A 19,638-nucleotide genomic window follows, 5' to 3' on the forward strand; every position below is an offset into this window, starting at 1 on the left:
CAGGGATATTATCTGCAAGGGTAAGAACATTTTAACTGAATCTGCTGTTAATTTGTAAAGAGACGTTTTCTCAGCTATAGGATTAATATGGAAAACTTTTTTTCCTCTATCTTTAGTGATACAGACTCCAACCGACGCTGCACAGAACGTAATGCACTTAAACTCTTTTAATAACCTCTAGTTAGCATTTATAAGCAGCATATGATCATTTCAAAAATTTCATAAATGGTTTTAACAAAATATAATGTAGTGTAAGTTTTACTGTTACTGTTTAGAGATTTTTTTTTATTTTGTTCTTTGAAATAAAAGGGCACCAAATTAAATACAGTAAAATTTATACTTTTTATGTAAAATAAAACCTCTGACGATATTTATATTGATGCATCTATCCCCTTCCGTTTGTGTGTTTTGTATGTATACACACCCTCCCATCAGCGGTAATCGGTTTGGGCAGCGTAGTGTGTCGTTTATGGCTCTGTCTGCCTACATCACACCTGTGACTTCCTGTAGCCAGAGGCTTCACCAGCTTTCATAACAGCCATCTGCAGAAGGACACTGGGCTGTATACTTCAGTCACACTGCACTACAGACATGCTGCACTCAAGCTAGTTCAGGTCTCAAAATGCATTAAGGCTTGTTCACACTCACACCACAGTAATGCATGTTCTCATTTTTTCATACACAACAGGTCAGAAATAGTGTTTTGCATTAGATTATACAATATTGGACTTATTTTCTTTGGGGTGTTTATCTTCTTTGGCATATATACGCAGGTCTAAATTGTCATGTAGGGAACATCCCCTGTTCTTTCCATTGTGCACCCCCAAGACACTGAGAATTATGTAAGTGTATCCTCTGAGTTTGCCATAATAAAGATCTAAAAGGAAATACTTAAATATTGAATGGAAAAAAAAGCAGTCTTTAGTGCCTGCAACATGACTGCCACTCAGCTCTTATTTGCATGAAGTGCAGTGATGTATAAAAGACAAAGAAGGTGTGGTAAGTAACACTGGTTCCCACTGTGGAGTTACAGGACATGTACTGATGTGTCTTGGTCGGTGCGGTGCAAAACAGTCTCATCCTTAACAGGATCAGCAAACCACATGGGGTCAAACGGTCTCCAAAAACAACGTCAGTGTTTTTTAAATTTGACCAAGCATACAGAAAGTATAATAACTCAAAAATGAACTACCACACATGTACGTAAGAAAATGAGGAAATTACTGAGTCATCAATTTCTCCTCAAAGTTTAGAGTAGAATAGAACTGAGTAGAATTGGTAGCAGAATGCATGCACACTGTAGTCTAGTTGGTCATGATATACAGTAGATAACAAATACTGTCCAAGGCTATCGCTGAAGCAGATGCAATTCTGAAGCCTTGCCATGACGATGCAATATTCACATATACATGTATTTTATAGTCATGAAAGTAAAGGTGTTGACACCAGGGCCATGGAGAGATGTAAAAACCACCAATGCTGAAGGCTACACGTATAAAAGGAGCTTAAGAAATAGGATGAATACAACCGTTTGCTTCTCTATCTGTTGTGGTAACCAGGGTCATACTTTAGCTTTGTGAAAAATAAAATAAATACAAGTATATAAATTTATAATTTGTCTACTTTTCATGGAAAATCTATAAATCACTGAGGATGCTTTATACTTTAGATAACATAGCGTGCATAAATTTAAGCAAAATAACTGGTGGCCTTTGGGGTATTAAAGCAAAATTCTGCATCTAATTTAACAAAATGACAATTTTACTCCCACATGATGAACAATTTATATTTTTAATCAAAATTGTATATACATTTCTTCCACCAATTTTATCTTCATCTTTCCATATTTTTGTGTTTGTATAAAGGTATTTTATACCTTTATAAAGGTATTTTTTAATACCTTTATACAAACACAAAAATACCTCCCCATCGGGATTCAGGAAAAACATTTATGCCTATTTGGCTGACCTGACCTGACAGGCTCCCAGCTGTCATTCCTCCTCCTCCTCCTTATGGAAAACAAACACACACCTCAGACACCACCTGCAGCACTCCAGCTTACATAATCACGTCTGCTTGACATCCGCCATACTGTCCATTGATATGTTTCACCTGCTTTTCACAATTTGACACGATTCACTGCTTTCATTGAACACTGTGATCTCATCTCAATGATGGTGTGCCTCAGTTATATACCATATGCCATTTTAAAAATAATTTTGATAGTATATTATTAGTGCCACAAAAAACTGGGTGCCACTAATGATGAAGAGTGTGATAATAGGGCTCCATGTTCATCGAACAGGAACTGCAGAAGTGCTATCAGCTGTTGCATCCGTGTGCACCTCTTGCCTAGAGGAATCAATGATGCTGTTCCTTCATAGACAGAGTCACAATGTTCAGCACGCAGAAACACGGGATGTTTCATATTTTCAATGGTGAGTCACTTTGGACAAAAGCGTCTGCCAGATCAATGTAATTTAAAGCAATTTTTAACGCTTGCTCAATCTCAAAATAAAGTTAATTCGAGAAAGAAAATTTGTCACTGCTCCAACCTGCCTCAAGTAATTGAGAAAGTTTGTTTTCAGTTGATGCCAGATGTATAAATGTGGGTTCTTATCAAACAGATGTGTAACTTTATTCCATTCACTGGACTGAAGCACCTCTGCAGGTTGAGATGAGATGACACACAGATTAGTAGGAGATTATAAGAAGTAGGTTACCTTTACCAGCAAATCGTATTTTGAGTCAAAGCAGACTCATCTGTATTCCTTGAGCACATACAGTTAACTGGGGGTTTTTCTCTGCCTTCCTAGCAGATTTGGTTTGGCTCAGTCAATTTGGCTGGGTTTTATCTGTGAACAGCTATTTTCAGGGAATTTCACTGGTTTTCAATTTAAGTCGGAGCTTTGGCATCGGCCTCTGCAGGGCTTTCATGCTGTTGCTCTGAAGCTATTCCAGTGTTGATAGCTCCTCTTTGATTGCAGTCACAGTCCTGTTAGAAAGGTGTATCGATCTAAAGTCTTTGGCAGTCTAAAGCAGGTTTCCTTTCGAGAATGTCCCTGTACTTGTCTTAATTCACTGTGGTGTTGATTCTTACAAGCCTCCACCAAAGGATGATGCTGCCATCGTCACGCTTCACAGTAAAAATGGTGTTAGATGGGCAATGTGCTGTGCTCGACTTTATGAGATGTCTTTTAACGAATTGCAGGCTGTTCTGTGCCTTTTTCTTCAGGGGTTGCTTCAGTTTTTTTTTTAGTTTTTTTTTTAAAAAGGTTTTTGTAATCCTATTTTTTATTCATATCTAAATGTTTAGGTCTACTGATGTCTCAACGGTGATAGTGCTGCATACACTTCGCTTGATCTACACCTCCTGACAAAAACAAATTATGTTTGGTTAAGGTTTATGTTACTCACCTGGGGCTGTTAGATTTCCATTTAAATACATTTAAAAGAAAAAAAAAAAAAGTATATTTCTGATTTTTGAGTTTCTGTATTTAAAGAAGTGATAAAAATGATAAATCAACAGTTTTTCAAATGAGACCACAACAGTGAAAAACAAAAGGAAAATATACTGCTGTCATAAAAAAAACAGTGACTGTACTAAATCTATACAAGTCCATATTTGCAAAGTGAGTTTTATTGCATTGGTAGCTTCTACCTGTGAAGAAAAGTAATCATTATTCTAAATCCTTTATTGTCTATGCAATGCCTCATAGCATTTGTTTTTTTCCCTGTGTATCTACATCATTATTGGGGTCTGGTATTGCATTGTAGTTTTTTTGTCTCCTTTACTTGTGACCTGTAATGCAAAATTGCTGTTGTAGGCATACAAATGTTTATAATTTGAATTTAAAATCTGACACAATATTAAATTATTTGAACATATTAAGGTCTAAGGTTAAACATAAAAGGTTAAATGCATTAAGGGCACTATGTGAGCTTGTTCTTATACATGTTTAAAATAGCTTTTTCTTTCTTTGAGGGGAGGTTTTAAACCATGTTCCTGAAGTTGACAAATGATCCAGAAACCGTCTTTGCTTTACCTTGTAACATTCAGGGTTGATTAGTTTTGTAACCAATGACCCAGAAGACACTGGCTCTTTCAGTCTTCAAGGCTCCTCCTCCTCAAACCGATTAAACCTTCAATAGAGTCTCTTTTATATAAAGAATGCTTCATTAGCTTTGACATCTGATGTTCCAGAAAAACAAATATCACACCAAAGAAGAAAAGAAAACGTAACAAAAAACAACACGTAAATCATGTTTGTAAATGTCAAAACAAATTCTCTCTCTCTCTCTCTCTCTCTCTCTCTCTCTCTCTCTCTCTCTCTCTCTCTCTCTCTCTCTCTCTCTCTCTCTCTCTCTCTCTCTCTCTCTCTCTCTCTCTCTCTCTCTCTCTCTCTCTCTCTCTCTCTCTCTCTCTCTCTCTCTCTCTCTCTCTCTCTCTCTCTCTCTCTCTCTCATCAGTGTATCACATGCTATTACTGTGAATAACAACAGACCACAAAACAACACGGTATTTGCAACAATTTATCACAAGGGAAACATGAATTTCTTTGTCAGTCCAGCCAATAATTACTAATACATCTCACTGAACAGCACATATTTCATCCTCGTCTGTTTTTCTACATAAGCAATGTTTTTCTGTTTATTCACTGCTGGTTTTTTTCTTTGTTTTTCTCACTGTGCAGCCAAGTAAGAACAAATTCCCTCCTCTTCACTGGTTGCCTATGTATTACCAAGACATCTGCTCTCCATAGTTAACAGTTTATTAACGTGGCTACTATGACACAAAAACTATGCTTGAACTGTAAAGCTATCATTACTGATCTCGTGAATACATGCATAGTGCTAGATACCATAATGAATATTAGCCTAACGCTCATTCAAGGTGATATATTAAGACCAGCACTGACCCTTCTCTTCCTATTAGCCTTCAGACTGTATCAAAGCACGGCACAAACAGCATCTCAGGGACAGATTAAGTGCTGCCTCCTAGCTATGATCAAAGTTAAATGAGGAAAACGTACATCTAAGTGGCCTTCAGTTTTAAAGTTTTGCTAAACTGGAAGCCAGGCCTCCCCTCTCCTCCCCCTTGTGACACCACATATGGGATACAAGCTAGTTTGGACTTGGCCTCAGGAGAGGGGGAAGGAAGTGCTTGGCAGCTCACAGCTGATCCTCACAGTACTGCTGCCGTCCCTGGCCATGTCTAATGACTGCTGTCTATTCTAGGATTAGCGGGCGGTGTTGTGATAGGCTATAGGAAGGCATCGCAATGTGTCAATGAGTGAGGGAAAAACCCAAGAATAACAATAAAAGCCTGCACCAATGGCTCATGATGCCACAGTGCCCACAGCTAATAAGGGGGAGTGGGACTTCATCTAATGGGAAGAGGAGTTGAAGGGCTTTCTCTATTGCTGCCGGGAACATTGCACACTCATCTTCAAGCCTTTCATAAATCAACAGAGCTCCAGTGTTTGCTGATTCTCCTTATCATGTGCCTCCTCATACACGCAAAAACAAAACTGGAGATGGTATACATTCAAATTCAAACCAAGTGCATGTTTTCAACTCCTCCTCTCACAGAACATATTGCATTCCTAAGCTGATGAGTTTTTATGACAGCATAACATGAATGTAATCTCTCTGGTTCCATGTTTCTGTCATCATTGTTTCAAGGTCTTTCAGTGCAGGAAAATGTAAAATCTAGTGATGCATTTGTCTTCTTTTCGATGGACACATGGACACATCATATAAAAATCTGATTGCATGACCTCACCAGATCATCTACACGGCATAATGCTAGGATGATGAACATGTAGTGAAAGGAACCTCCCACACTGGAATAAATATCTTTCATACACAGTATACCGAGTCATTGCCTTAAATGTGTAGGTTTATACAATGTCAGCTTCAGATGTCGGTAAAACTGAAAACATCAAAAATGTCAAAATAGAAATTTTGTAATGTGTCGTCCGCAAATGGCACATACAATCATAAGAGTTTGAACTTTGTGTACCAGTTGTCCTCTATGTAACCGGTTGGAGCTTTTACCAAGTCTGATGTACAACAGATTGAAACAGAGAGCTCTCAAATATTCGCCATGAACAACCCTGCCACAAGCCCTCGGTCATAAAATAAATAATTCGATCCCAAACCCGTACATGTTTGCACTCTTCCATTCATTTACGAATAATAACATCTATATTTAGATTGGCAATGAATAATACAATGTCAACATTTGAATGTATTGTTTCAACTTCTATATAATTACTGAAATGGAGGGCAACAAACAAGTTTTCAGATTATTTTCTTTACACACAAGAAAAACTGCTTGTATCCATTTGTAAAAATTAGTTTAGGGAGCAAGTGTGTGAAAAATTCAAGCACTTTGGTTTAAGTATGCACTTGAGAAAAACTAACTGCTGTAACACTGTAACAAAAGGACGAACGTCTGAAATAAAGTTACAAATCGACCTCAGCGCCTCAGTACTACAAACGCGCCATCGGAGATTTACCATTATTCACTTAATAAGTAAAGGTGTAGCTGAGATTTGGTGCATTTTACTCTCTCCGCACTCCTCACCACCATTACTGAAAATATGGTTTTAAAGACAACCAGGTCAGAGCGGACTGAATGCACAGATGGACTATCACAAATACTCAGCATTCATCTCTTTTCAGGAAAACTTGACCATCATGTTGTCTAGTTGGAGAAGACAGCAGCTACAGGTGCTGCTAAGCCCTGAGTGTCTGTGTTAACATTTACCATCTCTTTCAGCTTGATCTTCTTACGAGTCGACCAATCTGCTCCTCTGTGATCTGCTCCAACTGCCTCAGAGACGCTGCTGAAACCTTGATCTCTGTGAAAACAGATGAAGATATTGAATTAGAAACATTTATGATGCAAATCAGAGGATACTAAGAGACAAAGAGAGAAAGAGAGAGCAACTGATGAACATGAGGAAAGTTCATGAAACTAGTGCTGTCAGTCTTTGAGAAACATGCTGTATGAAGTGATACATTGTGGAGGTGCATTACCATTGCTGCCAGAAATCACTATATGTGTAGACTTATGATAAAATTGTGGACTTTTTGACTGTCATTAATTCCAATTTATTTGTCTTATTCTGTAGTTTTGTCCATCATTTCTATCGGTTATGATGACAGTGCTCAAAGTCATTTCTGAGACAACATTACTAAAAAGAAATTTGGCAAGAAACACAATCATGGGGCCAAACTTTATAAAAACACATTATTTGTAAGTCAAACTTCAGAGGATATTGTTTTGTAAACTGTGATGGATTATAGTTTGGGTAATAATTTTAAATTAAACCTTCATTTTTTCTTCCAATTAAGTTTAGCAAACATCTTGACTGCTGGTGTTTCATGCCCTGTCAGAGCTTTTAGAGATACAGCTGAGCTCCCAGATCTCAGTAATTAAATTTCCAAGACAACAACACATCCAAAACATCCAATTTGTGATAAACCAGAAATATCCTTTTATTGTTAAAAAGGAAGCCCTCAAAAATTCTTAAAATGTTCCACTTAAGGATATATGGTCATTTCCATTCACGGTCATACTCACTTTAGAAGTTGTTCCAATTCTCGCTTTATCTTTGTCACTACAGGTGGACCCTGATAGGTCAGAGCAGTGTAGAGTTGAACCAATGAAGCACCGGCACGGATCTTATCCATAGCATCCTGGCCACTGGCCACACCGCCAATTCCCACGATTGGTACTTCACCTATAATAATGTTGTATTCTTTTTTAGATGTAACTTCCAAAAGTATTCAGTGTATTGTGATGTTAAAACAGAAAAAAAATGAACTATGTACCTTTGGTGAGGTTGTACATCTCTCTAACAGTGCTAGTAGAGAGGTCTTTGAGAGGCAGGCCACTCAGCCCACCAACCTCAGACTTGTGTGGATCCTGAAGCGTCTCTGGCCTGGACACGGTGGTGTTAGACACCATTAACCCATCCACTCCCAGCTGCAAACACAGAACATACACAGAGCTGATGACATGAAGTAAGTATGTAGCTACATCTACAGGAGCAGAAATGATTGTCGTGGGTGGTTATGAGGAAATGCCATTTGACTTTCAGAGAATGTGAAGTGCACTGTGACAAAGAAAAGGACAGAGCACTGTTAAAATAAATGCTTTTCCCTCCTTAATGTCTCCATTAAGGTTAGTCTCCTCCTCACTCCCATGAGCAAAAAAAGACACTGCTCTGAATTTTCTAAAATCAACCTTCTGAAGTAGTGATGAGGTTACAGAGTGCAAGAAGGGAACAAAGTCTTTAAATGATCCTGTTGAGCTATACATTTTAAACAGTGCTCTGATGAGGTTGAAAATTACCCCATTACATAGTTATTACCACAAAAAAAGTAAGTTTAGATATCAAGCAGATTTCCATGTGTGTCTTATAACCTTATATTTGATCACTAACCAACTACAAGCCTCACACTCTAGCAAGTATATGATTCTTCTCTAAAATGCAAAAGGAACCTAAAGACAAAACTAAACTAACAGTTAGTTACTTAACAGTTGTTATAATTTCAACTGTTCTTTTCTAAAGGCCTTTCATTAATGTTAGCCTAAAGATTATTTATCCATATCTAATGTCATATGTGTCATTTTGTATTGTGGAGTCATATTTATCTGGCCAGCAATACAACTGCCATTCAAGCAAGAAGATGGCTGCATCTGTGCAAAGGGTGTGCGCTGTTTTCATAAGAGCATGTGACATGGATGACTCAAGGTATCAGTGCTGTCACCTCAGAGCAGGACCTGAGCTTAAATTCAGTTTTTCCTGTGTAAAGTTTGTATGTTTTCTGTCCTACATTCTTGAAAAGGGATTAACGGATGATACGCCAATTTAAAAACACTACAATACAACAAATTAAATACGTATCTATCATGGAAAAACTAGACTCCAAGGAAAAGGAACACAATCCTTTCTGAATTAAACCGGGACAGACCCTTTTATTTGCCACAAATGGAAAACACAGCAGAAATGAAACATGGCTATTATGGAAATTGGAAAGGAAAGAAATTTGATTATAATGGAATGAAATTAAGAAGAGGCTAGAAAATCTAATCAAGGCACAATAAGGAAATTAAATGACTATAACAAATAAACTTCCTACCTCAGTGACAACATCAGCAATGTCTTGTTTGTCCTGTGCAGTGAGGTCAGGAGCAATCTTCACCAGCACCGGAGGTTTGTGTTCTCCCTGCAGGGTATCACGTTCCTTCAACACCTGCAGAGGTTTTATGAGAATGTGAGTATATCGGGTGAGGGGTGCTGTATGATGTAAAGGACAGTGAGGGAAGGAAAAATACAGGACTGCTACTTAATTTAAAGAGCAACATAACACGATGTATAAGCTTAAACACATCCCATTAACAAATAAAATAAAATGCTTTCAAACCCTGAATGCACCTTGGGATGGGGTTTGATAGCATTTTATCCAATCTGAAGCCAGGTCTGAATCCATTTACCAAAACCGTATCCTTTCAAATCCTTTATTCAGTCTTCTTGGCTTGTTTCTTTGGTGGGGAATTAAGAAAAAAAAAAAGGTTTTATTTCTCTCTGTATCATACTTACACCAAAGCGATTATACTTGAAGTTATTTAAGACATTTTTAGAATCGAGATCTACTATATTTGAGGTGGGAAGGCTGGGCAATAAGGCCAGATGATCCATTTTTGTTGTGTTCACATTTTTGTCACTGTTGGGTCCCAACGCATTAATTTATTGAACATTCACACAGTCCTACCGTATGTAGGAGCTGGTGGAGCTGAGCCTTCCCCTGCAGGTCCCGGAGACCCGGTGTATTAGGACTGCTGACGTTGACCACCAGGTAGTCAGCCAGCGGGCCCAGCATTCTCACCCCCTCCAAGTAATCTGTCCCTGCATCCTGGGACAGCTTGTTCTTCCCCAGGTTGATGCCCAGGGGAAGGCCAGCTATAAACACAGACATACGCACGTACACACACACACACACACACACACACACACACACACACACACACACAGGAAAGTTCAGACAAATACAAACACAAGCTGCATCATCAGACATATGACTCAGCTGGGGCAGTGGCTGCTCATGTGCTAAATGGGCTGTAAGCAGGTATGGATCAGACACAACAGAACGTGAAACAAGGACAGGTCAAGATCATTAAAATAGAGGACAACAGAATATTCTATTTAACCACAAACCCACTTTGTGCTAGTGCTTGACCTCCTCATCACAAACTAAATGACTACTAAATAACATAAGTGCACACAGAACAAAACGTGCCAGATTTATATCAGACTTCTTGTAGTAATAACAAAAGGAAAAAAACAGGTTGAAATTTTAAAATACTGTACCCAGTATTTTTTCGGCTGGATCAGTGAGTCATTTCACATTTACAGTACTGCTAACCTTTACTTTGCTCTTGCTGTGTTTCTTCCCTTGCCTTCAACCTCTGCTGTGCCTCTGCCAAACCACAGCTGTTGAATCCATATCTGGACGGACACACACACACACACACACACACACACACACACACACACACACACACACACACACACACACACACACACACACACACACACACACACACACACACACACACACACACACACACAATAACTTGTTAAAATGCCACCCTATTAATAAACTAATCCTACAAAAAACAAGTGCACTAAATACCAAACGCTTATATAACACTTTCATTTAATTTTTTTTTTTACACTAGCAAAGCTTTTAATTCACTGGTAAATTGTCTGTTGCAACATCATGAAGATAAATTACCATAAATTACCAATTTCACCGGGTATAATGACAGAAAAGAAAATCAAAAAAGAGCCGGTAAAAACAGATTTCCTTCATTTAGCTCATTTAAATCTGCGTGACAAATTAAAACGGCAAACAAAATGAGGTAAACCTGCAAACCCTGTAGCAGTAAACCTGTAGGAGGCATAGTCTCTTTGAACAGACAGAGCTGAGAAAGAAAAACATCATCATTATTTCCTCTTGCTCTAAACTAACACTAATGTGACTCCTTTCCTGTTATATAAATTGAATAAATTAACATAAAAGTGGGGTGTTCAACTACAAGACCAATATACAAAAATATTTTTAAAAGACATGAATTGCAACTATAAAGCTAACATCTGCCCATACATTCCAGTTGTGAAGTGTGGTGTGACACAAACTTTGATTTGACTGGTAATTTGAGCAACTTCATGATCCACCAATCAACAGGTTATTGCAAATGTTGGCTTTTTTTGACTGATGCATTGCTTCACACTGTTGACTTATTTGCAATAAAGTTTTCATCGTAAAATAACGTGAGATTAACAGTAAGATTATGTTGCCCCATTTTAATAAGCAACATCACACACAATTAGTTTTAATTCAAGTTTTAATTTAAAATAAAAAACAGTTTTCCCATTTTTACTGTAAAAACATTGATAAAATATAAATTGTATTTTGTAAGTGAACAATATACAGTTTTATTAGCTGCATTTAACTAAAATTAATGCATTCTTATACAACAATAGAAAAGTCAGTCAAGTATAGACAATAGTGCGACTTTTTCTAAGCATACCTGTTAATAATGGCTTGATCTGTAAGGAGTCGAAACACACGTGGTTTGGGGTTCCCTGGCTGAGGTTTGGGAGTGATTGTCCCCACTTCAACAAAGCCAAATCCCAATTTGTACAAGCCATCTACAGCCTCCCCGTGCTTGTCGAAGCCCGCTGCAATGCCAATAGGGTTTTTGAACTTTAATCCTAGGACGTTCACTTCCTATAGAGAAGTAACAACAAACAGAAAAAAGTCTTACAGCATCTGGGGTTCATTCAGTGTCAAGTACACTGAGCAAACAGTGAGGTGACATATTTACCAATGATGCAGGGTCCTGGTAGCGGTTCAGAGGAACCACACCCAGACCTATCATCTTCACTGCCAACACATGCGCCATCTCTGCTCCCACAATCCTTTGCAGCAGGGGCATGAGCTGGTTCGCATAGAAACGCTCATCTCCAACCGCGGTGAGGTAGGAGACAAATAGAAGGCTACCTGAGCTGATGACCTTCACTGCGTCTTTTAACTGCTTCTGTTGACAAGACCATGAAAAATTAATGAATCAACTGTGTCGTCAAAGAACTCACATCAGGCATTCATTACTGTGAATAGACTGGTTAAAGTTAATTCATAATGTTTGCAATGACCCAATTTCCACAATACACTGAGTTTGAATACAGTGTTTCGTTTAATAATCAGGTTAATATCCAGTGTGGTAGTGTGGAGGAAAAACAAACTGCATGGCCATTACACATCACATTTTGCATGGCTAAATTCCAGAAAGGTTAATGGGACACCAATGGAACTGAGCATCGTTAATTAAATTAAGTACACCTGTGCTTTTCCTGTTCCAGTCACAATGTCTGCTGTGGAAAAACTATCTATTGGCAACGACCTCGAGTGTGATGCTGCTTTCATACAACAGTTCTAAGAGCGCCATATTAGTTAAATAAGGAACAACAGATTATGATTTGTTTGTTTCTTTCACCATTTATTTGGCAACACCAACACAAATAGTTCCACAACTGGACTTGTACTGGACTGTTGCTTAGCAAAACATAAACATTTTCCTGACCTGCACAGTGCACACTAACTTGCTACTTTGCCTGCATGTTACCTCAGTTGTGCACTGAAGTATCCAGGCTTCTTTCCTTCCCTTCATCCTCTTCTGACGACCATACATCATTTAATTCAAATGTTTTTTATGGAAATATATTCAAATTTGCAAAAGTTTGTTCCAATCTAAGACAGATAACGATCATTAATGTAACGCTGATTAATGGTTAATAGAACACCTGTGAAGCGGAGTGATACATGTAGTTAAAAGTTCCAGTGCTGTTGTACTCCATCAGCACTAGTGCCCAAGCAAATTACCTGGTCGGAACTAACTGTTGTGTAATACAGAGATATAGATTGACCTCAGAGACACAAACAACCTGACAGAAACATTACTACAGACAATAAAATAACCACAAAAAGACACAAAACGACCACGGAGAGAATCAAAATAATCACGAGATGACAAATGACCATATACAGATGCAAAACGACTACAAAGAGACACAGATTAACACAAAGTAACACAAAATGTGACACAGAGACACAAAACAACCATCAGCAGCATATCTTCCACTCTGTGGGGGGTCTAGCTTCTGCAGGAGCGGGGGAAAAGGGTACAATTTGTGTTTCCTGTAGCTCGCCCCTCGGTGGTCAGAAAGAGGATGAGGTTACACGTTAAGGTACACATATAACACAACAAGGGGTCTTTCCTTATCTATGTCCGAGGCCGTATTGTCTCATAATCCGTACATGATTGGAGCTCATATTTGAGGCAGACTACAGCGACTTCAGTTAAATTAGCTGTGTAATTTAGCATACTCGTACATACATAAACCCAAACATTTGTCGCTGAGATTTTTTCTTACAATAACCGCCTCTATTTTCAATGGGCAAGTAAAGGTGGTGGCTACAAATGTGTTCTATAGTTTCATACAAAGACACAGGAAAGCTGAGTTACAGTGTTTCCTGGTTTAATGTCACGTTTCGGCGAAGCAACCGAGCTAGCAAACAGGAACACAGCTGTCACGTCTTGTCACGTGGCGTCCTTTCAAATGATCTGATTCTGCAACACAAAGAATATGAGATTGTGTCTGAAATTACCTTCAGATGTCCCGCCATGGACACAGGTCTGTCCTTGCATTTCACTGTATGAAGCTGTTACACAAACCCATGTGTTCGCTGCTTCCTCCACGTCCTCTCGCGATATTTCCATCATGAGCGTGGGTCGGGAAGAAGATGCAGAGATTCATGTAAGATGTTTCATCAAGATGTAAAATATGACTACAGTGAATATTTAGGGGGATTTTTTTTATTTTTATGAAATTATGATTATAAAATATTCATGATAAGTATATATTGTACTATACTATAAATGTATCATGTTGACAAGCAAATAAAAAGGTGAAACTTGGCCCTGGTCACTTGCAGATGAAAGGTTCATCTTGTGTGACCTTTGATGACGCCAAGTGCCTCCTTCACTTTGCATCTTGTTTGAGTGTCTGCAGTGATTTTCCTAATGTATTGAGAACATATGCAGGGTTTTTCTGGAGAAAGCTCTCTAATTTCCATGTGACTGACGGAAATGATTTTACTCTTTTGCTGTTGCAGCCTCTGCTCCTACAGCACTATGTGCTTTAGCTCTGTACATTATAATAACTATGGATTTGTTACTCCGAACTTCTGTGTTTTTTTGGATTTCAGCTGGATTTCTACCTTTACCTGAAATGTCTGAGGCTTGTCCCGGCAATGATTTCCCTGCCTTGTGTGATCTTGTTTTCAGGAATGTCTGTTTTGAGTTTGTTGAGGAATCAAAAAGCTGGTTCCAAGCCAGGAGCAGCTGTGAAAAGCGAGGAGGGGACCTCCTGGAGGTGATGAACAGCCCGACCAAAGGTTTCCTGAACAACATCACCAGAGAGAGAAACAACTTCACATGGTGGCTGGGGGAGGGGGTCCAGGGGGAATCTGCCATGAGTGAGTAAAATACACACACAAACACAACATATCTATTGTTGTAGTATTTTTTTTTTTTTTGTAGTTTATTGTGTTTTTGCCTCATCATCCTCAAAATCAAGCAGCGTCTATTTGAGACCCCTGCCACAGGCTTCACATGCAGAGTGATGGAGAGCCCAAGACATTTTTTTTTCTTTTCATGTTATTTCATTTGATTTAAGATCAGAGGCATTGTGGATAAAGGTAAATCAATATTTTAAAGAGAAAATGGCATACATTAGGAAATCCTGACTCCTAACATTTTTTAACATCTAAAAAAATAAGACTTCTCAAATGCATGAGCTCAGTGTTGTCTTACCACACAGTGTTGTCTTACATAAGCTATATGTAAACCCCACTATCAGGTCAAACTCAGCTGTCAGGCAAAAATACCAAATCAATCTCTGCTTCCAACTTCTAAAATATGAAGATTTGCCACATTTATCAGTATTATATAATTAGATTTGGATGGTTAGTTAGAAAAAAACAAGTAATTATAATACATAGCTCAGGGCTCTGGGAACTTGTGATGGGCATTTTTCATTATTGTCTAAAAAGCCCGAACAATTTCTGTCTTCATTGGATTTTGGGTAATGAAATTTTCTTGTGTCTATGTGGCACAAACACTTCTTTCCAAAACAGAAAACGGTGACGTTTCAGAATCCAACTGCACATACATGAAGCTGACTCCCCTTGAGCTCTTTGTTACATCGGACTGCAACCAGAGACGAGGCTTCCTCTGCATCTACTGTATGGAACAACAGCTTCCTAATCACTGCTTTACCGCCATCCTTCCTTCTTCCTGTCTACTCTTGCATTTATAACAGAAGGAAGTGTATTACAGTTTCATTTTTTTTTCTTTTTTTTTCTTTCACTTCATATTCAATATGCAGTTTCTAAAATGTCACTCTTGTTTTAAAGATTTGCAGTCTTCAACAAATACAAAGGTAAGAGATACATTGCACACTGTCAGTAGGAAGCCAGATAAACATCCAGACTGAATATTCATGTTGTTTTCTTCGCAGAATACAATAGGGCCAAGTCATGCAAGCAGATCTCGTAAGTAAGACTGAAACATTATATTTGATCAGCAGTTCCAGCAACAATGAATGTGAAGAACAACCGTCATAATCTGCCTCTCTCTTTAACGTGCACACTTTGATTTCAGGACTCAAAAGGAGTGTAGATGCCATGCGTTTATCCACCGCTAACATTACCCTACTCCTCGAGGTGAGAGATGCCTCGTAGATCTTATATACAGACTGTTTGACCCATGAATTATGAGGAACACTGAATAGTACAGTTGTTAATAATGCCTCAAAGTTTACAAGTTCTGTTTTGCCGGAAACAGGAAGCAGATAAAGAACTACTGCGAATGGAAATGACACCAGGGGAGCCAACAAATGACAACAGGGTGGGTACCTTGCCTTTGGAAAGCCTGTGGAAACTCTGGCTAAATCATTGCTATCACAATATTCACCTCTTTTTATGCTGACAGTGTGTAATGGCGTCTATTTTTCCCTTTCACAGGACAAATTCATTGAGTATTTGTTCAAAGGTACTAAACAACTGACTAAACCATTTGCTAAGAAAGACGATCACATTGTGAGTCACATCATCCACTGTAGCACTGCTATCCTCCTGCTCTCAATGAAAAAATGTGACATCAAGACTAACCCGAACCATAAAGTAAGTTCAAAAGAGTGTTAGACTGTGACACACAAGCAATCACACACAGTCATTGTGGCTCGTACAGTCAGGTAATGTTGTGCACCCCCCCCCCCCCACAGTCTTTGTTTGAGGAGGTCTTTAAGATCTTTCGCACAATCGCTATGCTGCTGGGTTCAGGTACAGAAGATTTAATCATCAAACACCAAACAGGCAACATCTACCAGAGCAGGTTGGTATTTCCTTTCAGAATATCACTCACCTAACTTATATCCCACTGTCTCTGTAATTTTCTTTTTGACTTTTGTAAACTGTTATATATTCCAATTTTGTTTCCCTTCCCTCAGTCGCAAACCTGCTGACCTTGACAATGCAGTGCTGGGTTCAGAGAAAGATGGTGAGTTCATCAAACTCCCTTCATTTTCAGCACTTCAGGGTCAGCTTGGAGATGCAAGCACAATCATCGCTCAGGTCTGTGTGTGTTATCATCGTGTGTATTTGTGTTTGTCTCTCTGTTGTCATCTACAGCCTGTTAAAAGAGCTTTTCTCCTTCTTAGATGACTACATTCTCAAGGAATCCCCATCCCTCTAGTAACATCTCAGGAACTGTTTGCAGCCTTTTACTAAACAATGGACTCTCAGACATCAAGCTGACCAACCTGACAGAGATGATAGAGGTACAGCCAGTAAGGAGAATTGGGTATTGTGTCATTTGAACTGCAGTGCTTTTTTTTTTTTTTTTTTGAAGGTAGGTAGTATTTGTGCATTACCTGCAGACAATTGGATTTTACAGTGTCTCTCTAGGGCTGTTCAGTGCAATTTTGAAAATGGTGAGATTGAGATGTTACAAAAGCCAGTGTTATTACAAAGGAAAGTCAGAGTGCCGAAAGTGAAGCTCCTCTCTGTCAGATGATAAAAATCATTTTGTGACACCTTGTTTATCAGAGCACATTACTGTGTTCATCCTCCCTGGATCAGCAGTGGGGCTAGCAATCAAAGCACCATAAAACACGAGAATTGTCCATTCCGAAATTGAGGGAGAAAAGTGGTTAATATACTATTTCTGTAGGAGGTTCAGAATGAAAGGTGAATCATCATGTGCACCGAGTCAGAATACATGGAAGAGAAGAATGCACACAGCTGCTGAATCAGAACTCCCACCCCATGCAAAGGTGGAAAAAAAAAATGAATGGGTGAGAGTGAAGTCTTTAAATAACCTTGGATTGACCAGGTGAACTCAATCAGGTAAATGTTGGGTGGTAAGGGTGAAACCATGAGCCAATCAGTGATCAGAAAAGGAAAGGAAGTGAGGTAAGGGAAGTGATGCCAGTGAAGAAAGGAAGAGAAAATATGAAAGAAAATAGGAATATTCACTACAGTTTCTACCAATAAGAAGAAGATTTTTTATTGTTATTGTTGTCATGCATATATACATATATATATATATATATATATATATATGCCCAGTCCAAACTGGTTAACAAAACATCACATATTTACACATGATACTATTCAAAATACCAATTCATATAACTTACATAATCATATTCCCAAGCCTTCATGTCTACAACAAAATTATGCATACTACTAATAAAATAAATGTTACTGTAAAATGCTTATTATATCAAAGTCAAGACTAATAAATATAAATAGAATATAATAGATAATGTGTATCTTTCCTTCTTTCCTTACAACTTAGGAAGAAAATGAATCTCACTTTCCACCCACCCTCACAGAGCTCACACAATTTATGTAGAAATACTGTTTTTTAGCTTCTGGATGAACATAATGTAACATATGATTGGCTCTAATGTAATACTTTAATACAGTATATTAAAATGAAGAAGAAGAAATGATGGTTCTTACTAGAAGGCTCAATTTAGAGAAAGACAGTCATGTTAGTATTTTGTGCCATACAAAAGAATTCCCTGCCAGTTCTTTGTTCTATATGTGAAGATTTTGCTGTCTGACGCTCTGATGTTCTTTGTTTGTATCATGACACTAAACCTGCTTTCCCTGGTTTCTCCAGATCTTTCTGCCTCGTCCAAACGCTTCAGCGCTGATTAATCATACTGTTGCATTGGAGAAAGACACAAAAGCAGTGAACATGATCAACATCTCAGACCCCGATATGACCATCATCTTCAGTGCGGTTCCCAATGTCAATGTGTCACTGATTCTTACCTTGTCTCATGGGTCACCTCCTTCCCCTACATTCTCTAACGCCACAGCCATCTTGAGCCCAACAGGTAACCATCAACTTTAGCAGGTGTTGATCTACTACTGTACCACTGTACCCAAACCTCTGAGTTCTGTCATTTTTACTACTTGAGTTTAACATTCATGAGTGATTTCACATGTTAAATGCCTCTGTATCTGTAGCAGCAGAATAATCCAGATGTCTTAAATGTATGTGATCCCAGTTCTCTTAATAAATATATCAAATATAAAAATCACATCTGCTATGACCAGAGACACTGTCACATAAAGCAAGTTTCATTGGATTATGACGTCATTATTAGCTGCTTTTTGCTACAGGAGACTATCGCTGGATGATAACCCCAGAGATGTTAGCGCAGACTCCTGGTATCTGGTATGTTGACACCAGACTCTATAATTCCACATGGGAGCCAGGCCTGACTCTGAGTATCAATTCTTTTGTGAGCAAGTGCCTTTACTGGGACATAGAGAGGGAGCTATGGAGCATAGATGGCTGCCAGGTGAGTTTCCATCTGGATAAAGTGTGATAAACCTGGCTGTATTGCTTCGGCACTGCATGTACTCTAATATTCTAGTTGCACCAGATCTAGTTGCATATCAGACAGTGATGAGCTGTCGTTGTCTAAGGTGGGAGAGAAAAGCACTCCGGAGCGTACACAGTGTCTGTGTGACCACCTCACTCTGTTTGGGAGCTCCTTCTTTGTGATGCCGAACTACGTGGACATATCGCGTACAGGAGAGCTGTTTTCCACTGTGTCTCAGAACTATGTGGTACTGGCACTGCTGTGCGCTTTCTTCGGCCTCTACCTGATCACTCTGATATGGGCCTGCTATGCTGACCGCAGGTCACGCTCTAAGGTCAGTCATAAAACTGGTCTTTTTGTCTGTGTTTTTCATATTAAGTGCGTCGTGTCAAGTCAGAATGCAGTGTAACTATGTAGGAACAATTCAGCTACCAGAAACTCATCAGGTCACATAAGAAAAACTTATACTCTGTTCTTGATTATGAACTATTTATAAGCATAATAATCTCCTACCATCAAGCCATAATGTCCTATAATGTCTTTTTTTGAATGGTAAATATTTTGTTTGGAAACTAAACTCTTCTCC

At 38.6% G+C, this 19,638-nt stretch overlaps 2 protein-coding genes across 4 annotated transcripts in view; one reads left to right on the forward strand and one right to left on the reverse strand.

Annotated features, from left to right (window-relative positions):
- dhodh (dihydroorotate dehydrogenase) overlaps nucleotides 1–13,863 on the reverse strand; it is a 73,295-nt gene extending 59,432 nt beyond the window's left edge. The window contains exons 1-9 of one of the 2 annotated variants that reach the window (XM_056378730.1): nucleotides 13,753–13,863; nucleotides 11,912–12,124; nucleotides 11,615–11,814; nucleotides 10,444–10,526; nucleotides 9,793–9,980; nucleotides 9,160–9,273; nucleotides 7,846–7,999; nucleotides 7,595–7,754; nucleotides 6,776–6,869 (exon numbers count right to left, since the gene is read on the reverse strand). In XM_056378730.1, the coding sequence (XP_056234705.1) occupies nucleotides 6,776–6,869; nucleotides 7,595–7,754; nucleotides 7,846–7,999; nucleotides 9,160–9,273; nucleotides 9,793–9,980; nucleotides 10,444–10,526; nucleotides 11,615–11,814; nucleotides 11,912–12,124; nucleotides 13,753–13,770 (1,224 nt within the window). In that variant the 5' untranslated portion in view covers nucleotides 13,771–13,863. Of the gene's footprint in view, nucleotides 1–4,520; nucleotides 6,870–7,594; nucleotides 7,755–7,845; nucleotides 8,000–9,159; nucleotides 9,274–9,792; nucleotides 9,981–10,443; nucleotides 10,527–11,614; nucleotides 11,815–11,911; nucleotides 12,125–13,752 lie in introns of those variants that run through there. The other variant, XM_056378722.1, reaches the window with a different exon arrangement.
- On the forward strand, nucleotides 13,787–19,628 carry LOC130170955 (polycystic kidney disease protein 1-like 2). Of its 2 annotated transcripts, XM_056378688.1 has the most exons (14): nucleotides 13,787–13,901; nucleotides 14,432–14,622; nucleotides 15,283–15,390; nucleotides 15,562–15,587; nucleotides 15,666–15,699; nucleotides 15,809–15,870; nucleotides 15,992–16,054; nucleotides 16,171–16,329; nucleotides 16,431–16,540; nucleotides 16,656–16,779; nucleotides 16,866–16,985; nucleotides 18,338–18,557; nucleotides 18,847–19,028; nucleotides 19,156–19,628. In XM_056378688.1, the coding sequence occupies exons 1-14, from the start codon at nucleotides 13,888–13,890 to the stop codon at nucleotides 19,459–19,461; spliced, it is 1,719 nt and encodes a 572-aa protein (XP_056234663.1). In that variant the 5' UTR covers nucleotides 13,787–13,887; the 3' UTR covers nucleotides 19,462–19,628. The 2 variants fall into 2 exon arrangements, with proteins under 2 accessions (XP_056234663.1, XP_056234655.1); XM_056378680.1 differs by having other exon boundaries at nucleotides 13,896–14,622.
- The last annotated feature ends 10 nt before the right edge of the window (nucleotides 19,629–19,638 follow it).

The sequence above is a fragment of the Seriola aureovittata genome, chromosome 1, assembly GCF_021018895.1.
Source record: "Seriola aureovittata isolate HTS-2021-v1 ecotype China chromosome 1, ASM2101889v1, whole genome shotgun sequence".
Lineage (NCBI taxonomy): Eukaryota > Metazoa > Chordata > Actinopteri > Carangiformes > Carangidae > Seriola > Seriola aureovittata.

Bases quoted from the DNA above. Each gene is read 5' to 3' on its own strand.
- LOC130170955 (XM_056378680.1), top strand. From the start codon at position 14,310: ATGGATTTGTTACTCCGAACTTCTGTGTTTTTTTGGATTTCAGCTGGA. The intron at 15,700-15,808 runs GTAAGTAAGACT...CTTTGATTTCAG, and splicing joins AAGTCATGCAAGCAGATCTC to GACTCAAAAGGAGTGTAGAT. The intron at 15,871-15,991 runs GTGAGAGATGCC...TGCCGGAAACAG, and splicing joins ACATTACCCTACTCCTCGAG to GAAGCAGATAAAGAACTACT.